At 41.8% G+C, this 12230-nt stretch overlaps 1 protein-coding gene across 1 annotated transcript; it reads right to left on the reverse strand.

The window, feature by feature from the left end:
* Positions 1 to 10442: 10442 nt before the first annotated feature.
* On the reverse strand, positions 10443 to 11826 carry LOC104808007. Its single transcript, XM_010533485.1, has 3 exons — positions 11389 to 11826; positions 10516 to 11334; positions 10443 to 10451 (listed from the first exon to the last, which is right to left on the reverse strand). Exons 1-3 carry the CDS (start codon positions 11824 to 11826, stop codon positions 10443 to 10445), a joined length of 1266 nt encoding a protein of 421 aa, XP_010531787.1.
* Between the last annotated feature and the right edge of the window lie 404 nt (positions 11827 to 12230).

Consider the following 12230-nt stretch of genomic DNA (forward strand, 5'->3'; position numbering starts at 1 on the left):
TATATATATATATTTCAATTAAAATCCAAATTTTCAACCGATTTCCGTTGGAATTCCGTTGGAATTTTTTTTAAAATTTTCAAAAAAATTTCCAACCGGCATCCGTTGGAATTCGGTTGGAATATTTTTTAAAAAAATTTCCAAAAAAAATTCCAACCGGCATCCGTTGGAATTCCGTTGGAATTTTTTAAAAAAATTTCCAAAAACATTTCCAACCGGCATCCGTTGGAAATTCCGTTGGAATTGTTTCTAACAAACATCCGTTGGAACTCCGTTAAAAATTTGCAACCGATTTTTCCAACGTTAATCCGTTGACAATTTTCAACGGATCTCCGTTGGAAATACCGTTGGAAATTTCCAACCCAATTTTTCAATTGAATACGTTGAAAATTCCGTTAAAAATTTCCAACGGGTGTTTCCAACGGATACCCGTTGGAAATTTTCAACGGAATTTTAACGGAAATCGTCGTTGAAACGCCGTTGAAAACCGTTGAAAATCTCGGACAAATCCGTTGGAAAATCCGTTGGAATTCGATGATTTTTTTGTAGTGAGTCTTATTCCCGATAGAATGCTGAAAATCGTGAAACAGGATTTTAGACTGGATCCGGACCGATTTCAGGTGGATCCGGACTGGATCCAGATTCCTGGGCTCGAGCTCAGCTGTCTTGATTCGGACCGGATCCAGTTGGATCCGGCCCTGCACTGGCAGTTTTCTGGTCTTCACGATTTCACTCATATCTTTCTGCTCCGGTGTCGAAGTTACGCGATTGTGGTGTCTACGCGAAGCTCTTGAAGTGCTCTTTCCAATGGTACAAGTTTCGCATGATTTGGACTTCTGTAGAGAAAGTTATTGATGTCGCAACATGAGTACCTCATCCGGACTTCTTCTTTAACGCTCCAAATTTCTCCTTTTCGAGTCCAATCATCTTCGAAACCTGTAATCTGCAAAACTAACGCACAACCGGGTTTTTGTGTCCTAACACGCCTAGAATGTCTATGAATGCATGTGATTATCCTGTAAAACCTAGACAAACTCTTATCTTGGTGCTAGTGTGAGTTTGCTTCCATTGTCTATCTATAAGAAGCTCAACATTGGAGATCTCAAGCCGACGAGGATAGCACTACAGCTTGCGGATAGATCCGTCAAGTATCCTGCAGGTATTCTCGAGGACGTCCCATTGAAAGTCGGGGATTACTATGTTCCCGTTGAGTTTGTTGTTTTAGACATGGACGAGGACTCGAAGATACCGATTATATTAGGTCGACCGTTCTTAAATACGGCCGACGCAGTGGTTCATGTTCGTGCTGGTCGTCTTACGATGAAGATAGGTGATTAAACTGTTGAGTTCACCTTGGATCACAACATGAAATAGTCATCCACCACCGACTTAGCATGCTACGTCGATGTGCACGAGATTTTGACTCAGGAAGTCTTCGATCAGTTGACGTTGATCCACTTGAAATATCCCTCCTGGCATCGAATGAGAGTATATACAACAATTGGGAGGATATTCGAGAGCTTACACAGGCATTAGAGGACGGAACTAAGGAAAAATTCGAGCTTCTGCGTTCAGACTCGACCAAGTCAAGTATTGACTCGGACCGAGTCAACTCTCTGGAGGTTTTAGAAGCTCTTTTAGCTTTTGACTCGGTATGCACCCGTGTTGACTCGGCCTCCTTGTATTCTGACTCGAACCGAGTTAGTTCTCTGAGCAAAGTTGATCCACTTCTTACTGTTGAAACCGAGCCAGCCTGAAACATCTCTGAACCTTCTATGACGATCGCCATCGATGTTCTAGAGCCTAAAGAGTCACCATTTAGCACAGGGACGCTGAATAAAGCGGATTAGAGTTTAGAGAAAGCCTCGAAGGTGGAGATGAAGCCCTTACCTCAAGGGCTTGGGAGAAAGGAACACATACACACAGATAGGAACACAGGACCAACATTGGAGAGAGGTACGTATCCTGTCCATAATTCTATATCCGTGTTTGAACCTTTCATTACAGGTTGTCGAGTAGAGGTAATAAGCAAGAGAGGATCGAAACGAGCAAAATCATCGCTCAGAAGTCCACATGAATCACCTCCTTCACAAGTTTGGAAACCCAAGGAGGATAGACGGCTCAAGCATCTACGAGGTACAAAATATGCGCTTAATGCTCAACATCCAGGGTAGCGAAAGATCGATTATCTTCGTCTCTCAGACTCTCCCATCATTTGAGCAAGATAGGTCGAGCTAATGACTTTAAACAAACGCTTTTCGGGAGGCAACCTGAGCACTAGGTAACTTTTTTTCCTTTTTATTTTTCTTTGTAGCATAGGTAGTAGAGACCATGATTGTATGTTGATCTTTTGTTGGCGTATCGGAATCCATTGCTATTATTATGCTTTTGTTCGGATAACGTTTGTTGTGTTACGAGCGTTCACACCGACATACGAGAGATGAGTATCAGTTTCCGAGAGACGACAATTGGATAGATTCCGGTTCATAGAGTGTCTGAGAGATCTTGCGTTTGACTTGAGTTAACTTCGTTGCGAGCGAACGAATTTCGCAGACCTAAGTTTATATATCCCTCTTATTGGGTCTTTTCATATGTTGTCTTCGATTCTACTTTTCCGGGTGAGAGTCTACACCATGGATGGTGTATGGTTCAAGTCTGAGGGTGGATAGATCCTTCACACATTCAGGCCTATCTACTTAGGATTGCATTTAGTTTAGGTGCATTTTATCTTGGCATATAGACTTAGGAAAATTTTTCACTTTTTGCATATCACTTTGCATTAGTAGCATTTACACGTTTTTTATATATTTTTCATATAGTGGGTTTTTGTTAGGATTGCATGATTGCATTTTTCATATAGATTTAGGTTCATATAGGTTTACGTGCATATGTTGAAAACCCGTGTTGAACATCATTTGGAAGATTCGTGGGATGATAGAGTGGGAACATCTTGATGATCTAGCAACTTTGTAGAACGTGGTTGAACCGTGTCGAATTGGTAGTTCTTCAGACTTTCTATATATAGTTTGTGGGATGGGGTTGTTATTTGGAACCTATGGAGTTGAAACGACTATATCCAAGCTATATATTTCGTTTAGAACCTTTTCCGAGTCTTGCAGGTTGATGAAGTCTAGTTCAACGAATATCTCGGGAAAATAAAGCATCTCGACACTCCGCTGTCAGAATCTCGTCAACGAAAATCGTTCGATGATATGAGTGCATCGATTGATGGTTCGGGTCTAAGTTGTGAGTCGGACATCGCATTCAAATGAAAAAAAAGAAAAAAAAAAGAAAAAAAAAGAGAAAAAAAAAGAAAAACGATGTCCTTCAACTTCAACGTCCTAGAAACCCGAGATTCTAGCGTTTGATAGAAAAATTCTACAGGTAAAAATCTAGGTATGAAGTAGAACTAAGGTCGAAGAGGCTAAGCTGAGATAAGGATGGGTTCAGAAATATGGTTGGTGAGTTGTAGAGATTCTAAGGGGTTCTAGGTGGCAACAAAAATCCCATGACTAGGTAGATTAGTCTATCATAGTAGACCGGTTTGGGTACGATTCACGGGAAGCTAGTATTGGATGGAGGTTTCTCTTTTGAGTTTCATGATGATGCCATTTGATGTTCGTCATTTCCCGTTTTGTAGATTTTATTCCTTCGTTCTTTACTCGAGGACGAGCAAAGGTTTAAGTCTAGGGGGATTTGATAACTCCTATTTCTCTATATATTTCCAGGACGTTTTTATAGGATTTATACGAGGATCACATATATTTGTAGGCATTATAAGCGTGTTAGACCACGAAACTCGGTTTGGTTGTGTTTTTATAGGATTGCAGGTCTTGGATGATATTTGGACCAAAACGGGAGCAATATGCAGCTAAAAGGATGAAATGCATCAAAACTCCCCGTCTTGACTCGTCCAGAGTCAACCATGGAAAGTGGGCCGAGTCAACATGCTGAAAATGGCCCAATTCAAGCCTGTTACGAAGAGACCGAGTCAAAATGTCTGAGTCAAAACGCCCGAGTCAAAACGCCCGAGTCAACATGCCCGAGTCAGAAGGGTTGAATCAGAAGACTGGGCTGGGCCGAAATTGTATGAAGCCCATTTTGACTCGGTCGAGTCAAAACCCAGAAAAACCCCAGATTCGATTTTTCAGAGTTTGAACGGGAATAGGACTTCGGGAGCGCCGTCGAGGGTATATTTAAGAAGTCTACAGACGTCCAAGAGCAGTATTCAGACTTTGGAGAGCTTTGGTGAGAGAAGTAGGAGTTTACGGGATTTCGGGAAGAATGAGAGTTGGAACGTGAAGATTACATTGCTGTTGACATGAGTCTTTCTTCTCCCTCTTTAGTTTCTGTTTCCGGTTTTATTCTGTGGTTTTCCATGAACCGTGAGTAGATCCACGGCTGTGGGTTAGGGATTCGTTTGTGTTTTGGGTATGTTTGAACCCTAACTTGGTTGCGATTTGGATTTGTTTCGGTTTTATCGATTTGCGCTTCATGTCAATTAGTGTTTGCTGACCCCTTGATCAATTGTTTTAGATTCTGAACTACATAAGAATATGAGTTTAGTTTCGGATGAAAATCGATATAATAGATTGTATTATTCACATAGGAATATGGTTTGATCGATCTAGGGTTGATGATAGCGTTCTTCATGCATCTAGTTTGATAAATCACATAGGGATATGGATTTAGAGAACTTTAGATAGTGAGTTATATGCCGGGAGATGATTTCTCTATCTTTGTTGCTTGATGATTCCCGAATACAAATTCAATATCGTGATTTTCGTATGCTTACCATATACCCATACACGCGAATACGGTCCCGACATCCACGGTCATCGTTGCTTGCTAGTTACACGTTTTATTTGCTTTGCTATTTTACTTTTTTTTTAGTCCATAACACTTCCATCACCTTACTTCCACTTGCTTGCTTTCGATTTAGTTTCGATTAGGATTTAGATTTAGCTACTGGTCCTTGCGTTTGACCCCGTGTTACGACGATCCGTATCCTTGCGGTGAGTTGTGAATCGGGTATAAATTCTAGACTCGGTATACACGTATCATCTCGCTATCTTCGAAAAGTCTTTGATGAATCTCCTATAAAATCCGACGTGACCTAAGAAACTTCGGATCCCTTTAACGTTGGTTGGTGGCGGTAGCTTCTCAATTACATCCACCTTCGCTCTATCCACTTCTATCCCCTTGTCCGAAATTCGATGACCAAGTACAATGCCCTCTCGCACCATGAAGTGGGATTTCTCCCAATTCAAAACTAAATTTGCCTTAAGACACCTATCTAACACTCGATGAAGATTGGTTAAACACGCATCAAAGGAGGGTCCATGGACGGAGAAGTCAACCATGAACACCTCCATAATATCTTCAATGACGTCGGAGAAAATAGCCATCATGCATCTTTGAAAAGTTGCGGGTGCATTGCATAATCCAAATGGCATGCGTCTATACAAATGTGGCGTAAGGGCATGTGAATGTTGTTTTCTCTTGGTCACTCGGATGGATAGGTATTTGGAAGAAACTGGAGTAACTGATGTCATAAATCTAGGTGAATAAGTTTCGATCAAGTAATAATATCCTAGACTCAACAAATACCGCAAGTGTACGGATCGTATGTAGTCGCTAGGGTCGAACACAGGGACAAAAGTAGACAAAGAATTCAAATCCAAATCCAAGTCAAGATCCAAAGAAAATAATAGGAGTGTAGTAAACAAACATTGCAGGCTTCGGGATTGCTTTACATGTAAGGATCTTTCAAAAGATGTAAACTTAGTGGTTTATCTATCCAATCCACGGAATTCTAGCTCTAAGGTAGAGATTAACTCTCCCAATTCTAATCTCACTATCCAGGTTTAATCGTACCAATCTCCGGATTCAATAGTCTAAAACTCTGGATGCATGAACGAACGCTATCATAATTCCTAGGCAAATACCCATCTCCCGATGCGATACCTGTTCTATTTATTGAATTATTTCCAGGTTATAATCTCATTTGTCTATGTGAATTAAAACCCTAAGTTCATTCAATCATGCGGTTAACAAGATTGAACGCATTAAGAACAATTCAATAAACTGAATAGAATAGACAAATCCAAAAAGTCTGGAATTAAAAACCAAAGATCCCTACATAGCAAATCCCTAACCCACAGCTATGGAACTACACGCTAAACATCCAGACGTCGGGGTTCATATCAATACAACAAAACATCGTAAAATAGAAGAAAGGAAGAATGCTTAGTCGATTTTCCAGCTTCGAAATCTCCGTCTTCTACTCCGATCTCTTGCCTCTTGATAATCTCCCTCGTTTTGTGTGCTCTAGGGTGTGTTTTTTCTCAAAAGTATGAATGAATTCGATCTTGGAGGCTAACCCTAATTAACTCCTCTTTCTTTTGGGAAAATTTGAAAAATTTCCGGATTTTAAGTGACCCGATCGTGTCTATACAAGTGACACGATCGTGTCACATTGCAGTTTTGACGGGTTTCACGAATTTGCTCATAACTTCCTATTCCGACATCGGATTTAGGTGGTCTTGGTGTGTCTACGCGTAGATATCGAAGAGAGCTTTCCAATGATGTAGAGAATGCATGATTTGGACTTGTAGAGTGAAAGTTATTGGACTTGCAAAATCTGACGTTTTCTGAGCTTCACGTTTTCTCTGAAGATACTCCAAATGTTCCCGTTTCGTCCGTGATGTTCTGTAGCCCATGTTTTCCACTCCTTTTGCTCTTTTTATGCGTGAAAACCTGTTTAAACACCAAAGAACACAACCATGCAATATCGAAGCCAAATGTGTCCTAGAATGCCTACAAATATGGAAAACCGAGTGAAATACGCTAGGCATCCTATATCAAAACATCACCCGAAATACATGTTATCAAACTCCCCCAGACTTAAACCTTTCTTGTCCTCGAGCAAATACTCTGTGAAAAATTGGTCTGAAATGAGGGTGAGACAATGACATAACTTAAAATGATAATCGAGAGCGAAACCTCAATCCGACCTAGATCCCAGTGAACAATGATCAAGTCTGTCTAGTATGATCTCTCTCTCTCTAAAAGATAATCTTTCCTAGCCATGGGATCTACACCGCTACTTAGAACAATCCAAGAACCTCAATCATCTACCAAGCATGTTTCTCGAACCTATTACACCATTCTACCTAATCGTATCTAGTCTACGCTTTCGGCATTCATTCTTTTTATCTTTTTCTCTTTTTTTTTCTCATCTAACTAGACTTTGTCTTTTTTTTTTTCTTTTTCTAGCATCTCGGGTTCCTAGGACGTTGAAGTTGAAGGGTTCCTAATCAATTTTTTTTCGATTTTGTTCATTGGATAACCCGACCCACAACTTAGACTCGAACCATCAAATCGATGCACTCATGTCCTCGGACGATTTTCGTTGACGAGATAATGACAGCGGAGTGTCGAGATGCTCATTATCTTTTTCTGTACATGAAGAAATAAGAATGCATTTGATAACAGACTTTACCGATTTCAGCAAACATGGGAAATATTCTTATAGAAACTTTTCTACTTGGCTAGACAACATCGGTCCCATGGGTTCCAACCAACGATTTCTACCCCACAAGTCATTCTAGACAATTCTAAAGGTCAAACAATCAACTCAACAAAATTTAACCACGGTCAACGGATCACAATGTTTTCAGGATGTTTCTACTCTCTCATGCCATAGATCATCATATCAATGTTCAAAACGGTTTTATGCACGTGATCTTATATGTCCTAAACACTATATGAGAATGCACAATCCTAATCAACAAACTATATAATCATAATGCATCCTATATGCACATGCAACTAAAAAGTGAAAATAAAAGGGAAAAATGCATGCAACACTACTCTATATGGATATGGTTTGGCGTTAGACGAATCCTCTCCCACACTTGAAATGGACACCGTCCTTGGTGTCAATTCTCGTCTAGTAGAGGCAACCAATAACATGAATCAAAAGAGAAGCAAATCAAAAAGGGAAAAGAATACTTAACTCGCGATGTTCGTTTACTCGCATTTAATTCTGCCTATGTCTACCGTATAGCTAGCTTCCTTGTCTCCTTAATAGCTCCTCATTAGAACTCAATCTGGTGATAAGAGATACAAACTAATATCCGATGCAAAAAGAAAAAAGAAAGAAAAAAAAACTAACCTACAAACTCGGGTTGCCTCCAGAGAGCGATTGTTTAAGGTCGTTAGCTTGACCGAACCTTTTCAACTACCATACGGGTCTAAGAGGCGAAGATTATCGATCTTTCGCCAACCTGGATCATGAAGTATAGGAGCATAATGGTCTGATAGGGTAGTCACCTGTTTAACTGAGTGAGAGGGGTCGTGAATGCCCATGTGAGGTGAAAACGATGTTGGGTTTCGCTACGGATTCCTAGCATGCGATCATATCGATCTAGGGTTTGGTTTACTAGGTTTCATGCAGCGGAAGAATAATCTAAACCTAGTCAAACGTCACACGCAACCAAAATCATCCGTAAAACCCCGTTTAATCATGTATATCACCGTAGGAATCGAATACTTACCTCTTTCCTGAAGATCTGAAAGTAGCAATCGATCCAGGGCCTGTTTTAATCACCAAAAGCTGAAAGTACAGCTCCTCTACACGTATCCACACCGACGGGAAGGATTCCAAACGCTTTTGGAACTGATCTGCTAGGATCTGTGAAGTGAATAGGGTTTTCAAGACTTGGGATCGAATCCCTAGAACTAGAACCTCAAAAAGGAACGATTTTCTTGTGTTCTAGATCTGTCTTAGGGTTCTGTAAATCTTTCTTCTACTTAGGACGGCGTCCAACACCTCCTTATAAGTTAGAAACCCTAATCCTTGTGAAAAGAGACTTTTTCCGAGTATTGACTCGGTCCGAGTCAGAACTCTGACTCGGTCGAGCCAGAACGAATCAACCCAAACCCATTGTCAACTCTTGACTCGGCCCATTTAGTATACCCATTGAGTATTGACTATGTCCGAGTCAAAATTTTGACTCGGTTCAAGTCAAAACATCAGCCAAGCCCAAAACACTTTCTGGGCTTCGACTCGCATGGAACTGACTCGGTCCGAGTCAAATACTGACTCGGTCCGAGTCAGAAGGCTGAAAAACGTCCTGACACTCTGATTTGATCCGAAAACGATTTTTTCGGCCAAATCCAAGTCTTCCTTTCCGAAACTTCACATATAAGTCCATCCCTAATGGTGTGTGACCCTGTAGGCCCATTCGCAGTGGCAGCAGCCTCGAGAACCATTCCCGATCTACAAGTCATGGTTAGCCTCTAGCAAGACGCCATGACTACCCACGTTGAATTGAGTTAGAGGTGATCTAACCAAGGCAGTAATAGCTCGAGTTCTGATCCTTTGTCTCACGATATCATATGTTGAACAAGGGCATGGTTTGAGCCACCCTTCAAGTTCAACTGCTTTCTCGTCTTGGCAAATCGACTAAAAAAATAGATGGAACTTCATCTATAGCGTGGCCACGCGTTTTCATAGTCCGATTTCCACGAGAGGGCCCAGCGATATCTCTCCTATTAAGGAGGTGACAAGTCCCATATTGCATGTCTATTATCTCCATATGATTCGTGAACGTATCTGATCAACGCCGTTATAATCATCCGGTTAAAGACGACGTTTGACGCAGTCAAGACACGTCACTCCTCATATCAGATACTCTAGACATCTCAGGTCTGAGGATCCAAGAACGAACCGCTGTATGAGATTCAAGTCATGACTCTGTCCATGTGACAATCTCATGCGGGTCAACCAGTCACTCGTTCACAACGAGTACCCATGATTGTGATATGCATCCAATGCATCGATCACACCTCATGCTAGTCTTAATTCATCATTGTTCCCACAATGATAACTGACCAGGGTGTTTAGAATCATTCGATAATGATTCAAGGATACCGAAATATAACAAACATGCCAAAATGTCATATCACGGAACATCCTAGAGCATTACAACCAATAAACGATTCATGTGGCTGATTATGGTCGTGACACGATCATGTGGAAATGGGGGACCCGATCGGGTGAGTCATCTGTAACTTTGAGCTCAGGATCAATGCTGGGACATGATCGTGTTGTGCAGTAGACACGATCGGGTGAACTTGGTGTATCTTTCGTTTCTGGATCAAGGATGGGACACGATCGTGTGGCGGGGATGACACAATCGGGTCAACTGCATGTATCTTTTGGTTTTGGGTAGTAGATGAGACATGATCGTGTGGTGGGGATAACACGATCGGGTCAACTGCGTCTGATGGATCAACAAAATTGTTTCTGTGCTCTAGAGTCTTTTCTGCCAATGGTCCTAGGACGTCGATGAAACATGCAGGTCTTGTTGATGACGGTTGTTTAAGGTTTTTGTCCAAGGTGAATTCCACCATCTCATCTCCGATTTTCATGGTTAGCTTACCTGCTCTAACATGGATAACAGCATCAACAGTGTTAAGGAATGGACGACCAAGAATAATAGGTACCTTAGAGTCTTCGTCCATGTCGAGAACCACGAAGTCAACCGGGATATAGAAGTTTCCAACTTTTAGTGGCACATCCTCAAGTATCCCAGCATGGTATTTAACGGAACGATCAGCAAGTTGAAGAGGCATTCTAGTGGGTTTTAGCTCACCCACGTTCAGCTTCTTGAAGATCGATAATGGAAGAAGATTGACGCCGGCTCCTAAATCACAAAGTGCACGATCGATGGAAACATTACCCAATTTACAAGGGATTGAGAAGCTACCTGGATCGGACCGCTTAAGTAGAAGCTTGTGTTGGATCAGAGCATTGCATTCGATAGTAAGAGCAACGGTTTCTTTCTCAACGGCCCTCTTCTTGGTCAGTATGTCCTTCAGATACTTCGTATACGAGGGAATCTGCAAAGTAGCATCGGTGAATGGCATGGTTACCTCGAGTTTCTTCAGCATCTCAACAAACTTCGCGAATTGACTGTCTTCATTGTGCTTCCTCAGGCGAGATGGAAATGGTACCGGTGGTGGTCTAGGAGGAGGAGGCACGTAAGCCGGTTCAGGTTCATCACCAGGGATGTCTACAGCTGCAGTCTTTGAGCTTTTGCCTTGCTCAACCATTGGTCGGTCTTCAGCATCTACCTGCTTACCACTTCTCAAAGTAATTGCATTTACATGTTCACGAGGGTTAGTCTCAGATTTACCTGGTAGAGATCCAGACGGTCTTTGAGAGGATGATGCTAGCTGAGCAATTTGGTTATCTATGAGCTTGAAGTGAGCCTCGATGCTTGCGAACTGAGCTCGAAATTCCTGATTCGTCTTCTCTTGACTCTACAAAAACTGTATAAGGAGACCGTACGTATCAGGATTAGATTCGGGATTAACTGGAGATGCAACATTGTTGTAGGATTGTTCCGGAGCTCTGTAGTTGGATGTCTGATTAGGACCCCTGGATTGAAAAGCAAATCTGGGAGGAATCCTATGGTTCGAGTTGTTGGATGCTCTGTAGTTGTCCGACACGGGATTCTCCACATTGTTTGACTTGTAGGAGAGATTGGGATGATTCTTCTTCCCCGGATTGTACGTGTTCGAGTAGGGGTTATTGACCACATAGTTAACACCTTCGACTCTCTCATCCAATGCGTACATACCGAGCTCCTCTTGTGTTGGCTTCGAATGCTTGGTCCTAGAGGGTCGGTTAGAATCTTCGAGCTTAGCATTGAGGACAACCAATTGTTCAAGAACCATCTGCATGGTCTGATCATTGCATTCCCTTGACTGATCTCTAGAGTACTCGCTCGGAGCGTCTTCTTCTTGGGCCATCATCTCAATATGCTCTTCTAGCTCGGCGAATGACTTGTTCTGGATGCTCCCACCACAAGAAGCTCGGATCAAAGTCTTGGTATCTATTCTGAGTCCTCGGAAGAAGGTGTTGATCAGGTAGTTCTTGTCAAGCCCGTGATGAGGGCAAGACTTTTGATATCCTTTGTACCTCTTCCAAACATTATAAAGGTTTTCCCCATGGTCTTGCTTGAATGAATGAATGCCAGAAAGAGCTGCTTGAGTGCGGTGAGCTAGGAAAATGTTTTACATAAACTGCACTTCCAGCTGTTCCCAGGTGTGGATGGAATCAGGTGTCAGATCGTAACTCCATTCCAAAGCAATCCAAGAGAATCCAGGGGAAAGCAATCAAGCGGAGTGTATTCTCTGTCACCCTGTTATGTGCG

The sequence above is a fragment of the Tarenaya hassleriana genome, unplaced genomic scaffold (assembly GCF_000463585.1).
Source record: "Tarenaya hassleriana unplaced genomic scaffold, ASM46358v1 Cleome138, whole genome shotgun sequence".
NCBI classification, from domain to species: Eukaryota; Viridiplantae; Streptophyta; class Magnoliopsida; order Brassicales; family Cleomaceae; genus Tarenaya; species Tarenaya hassleriana.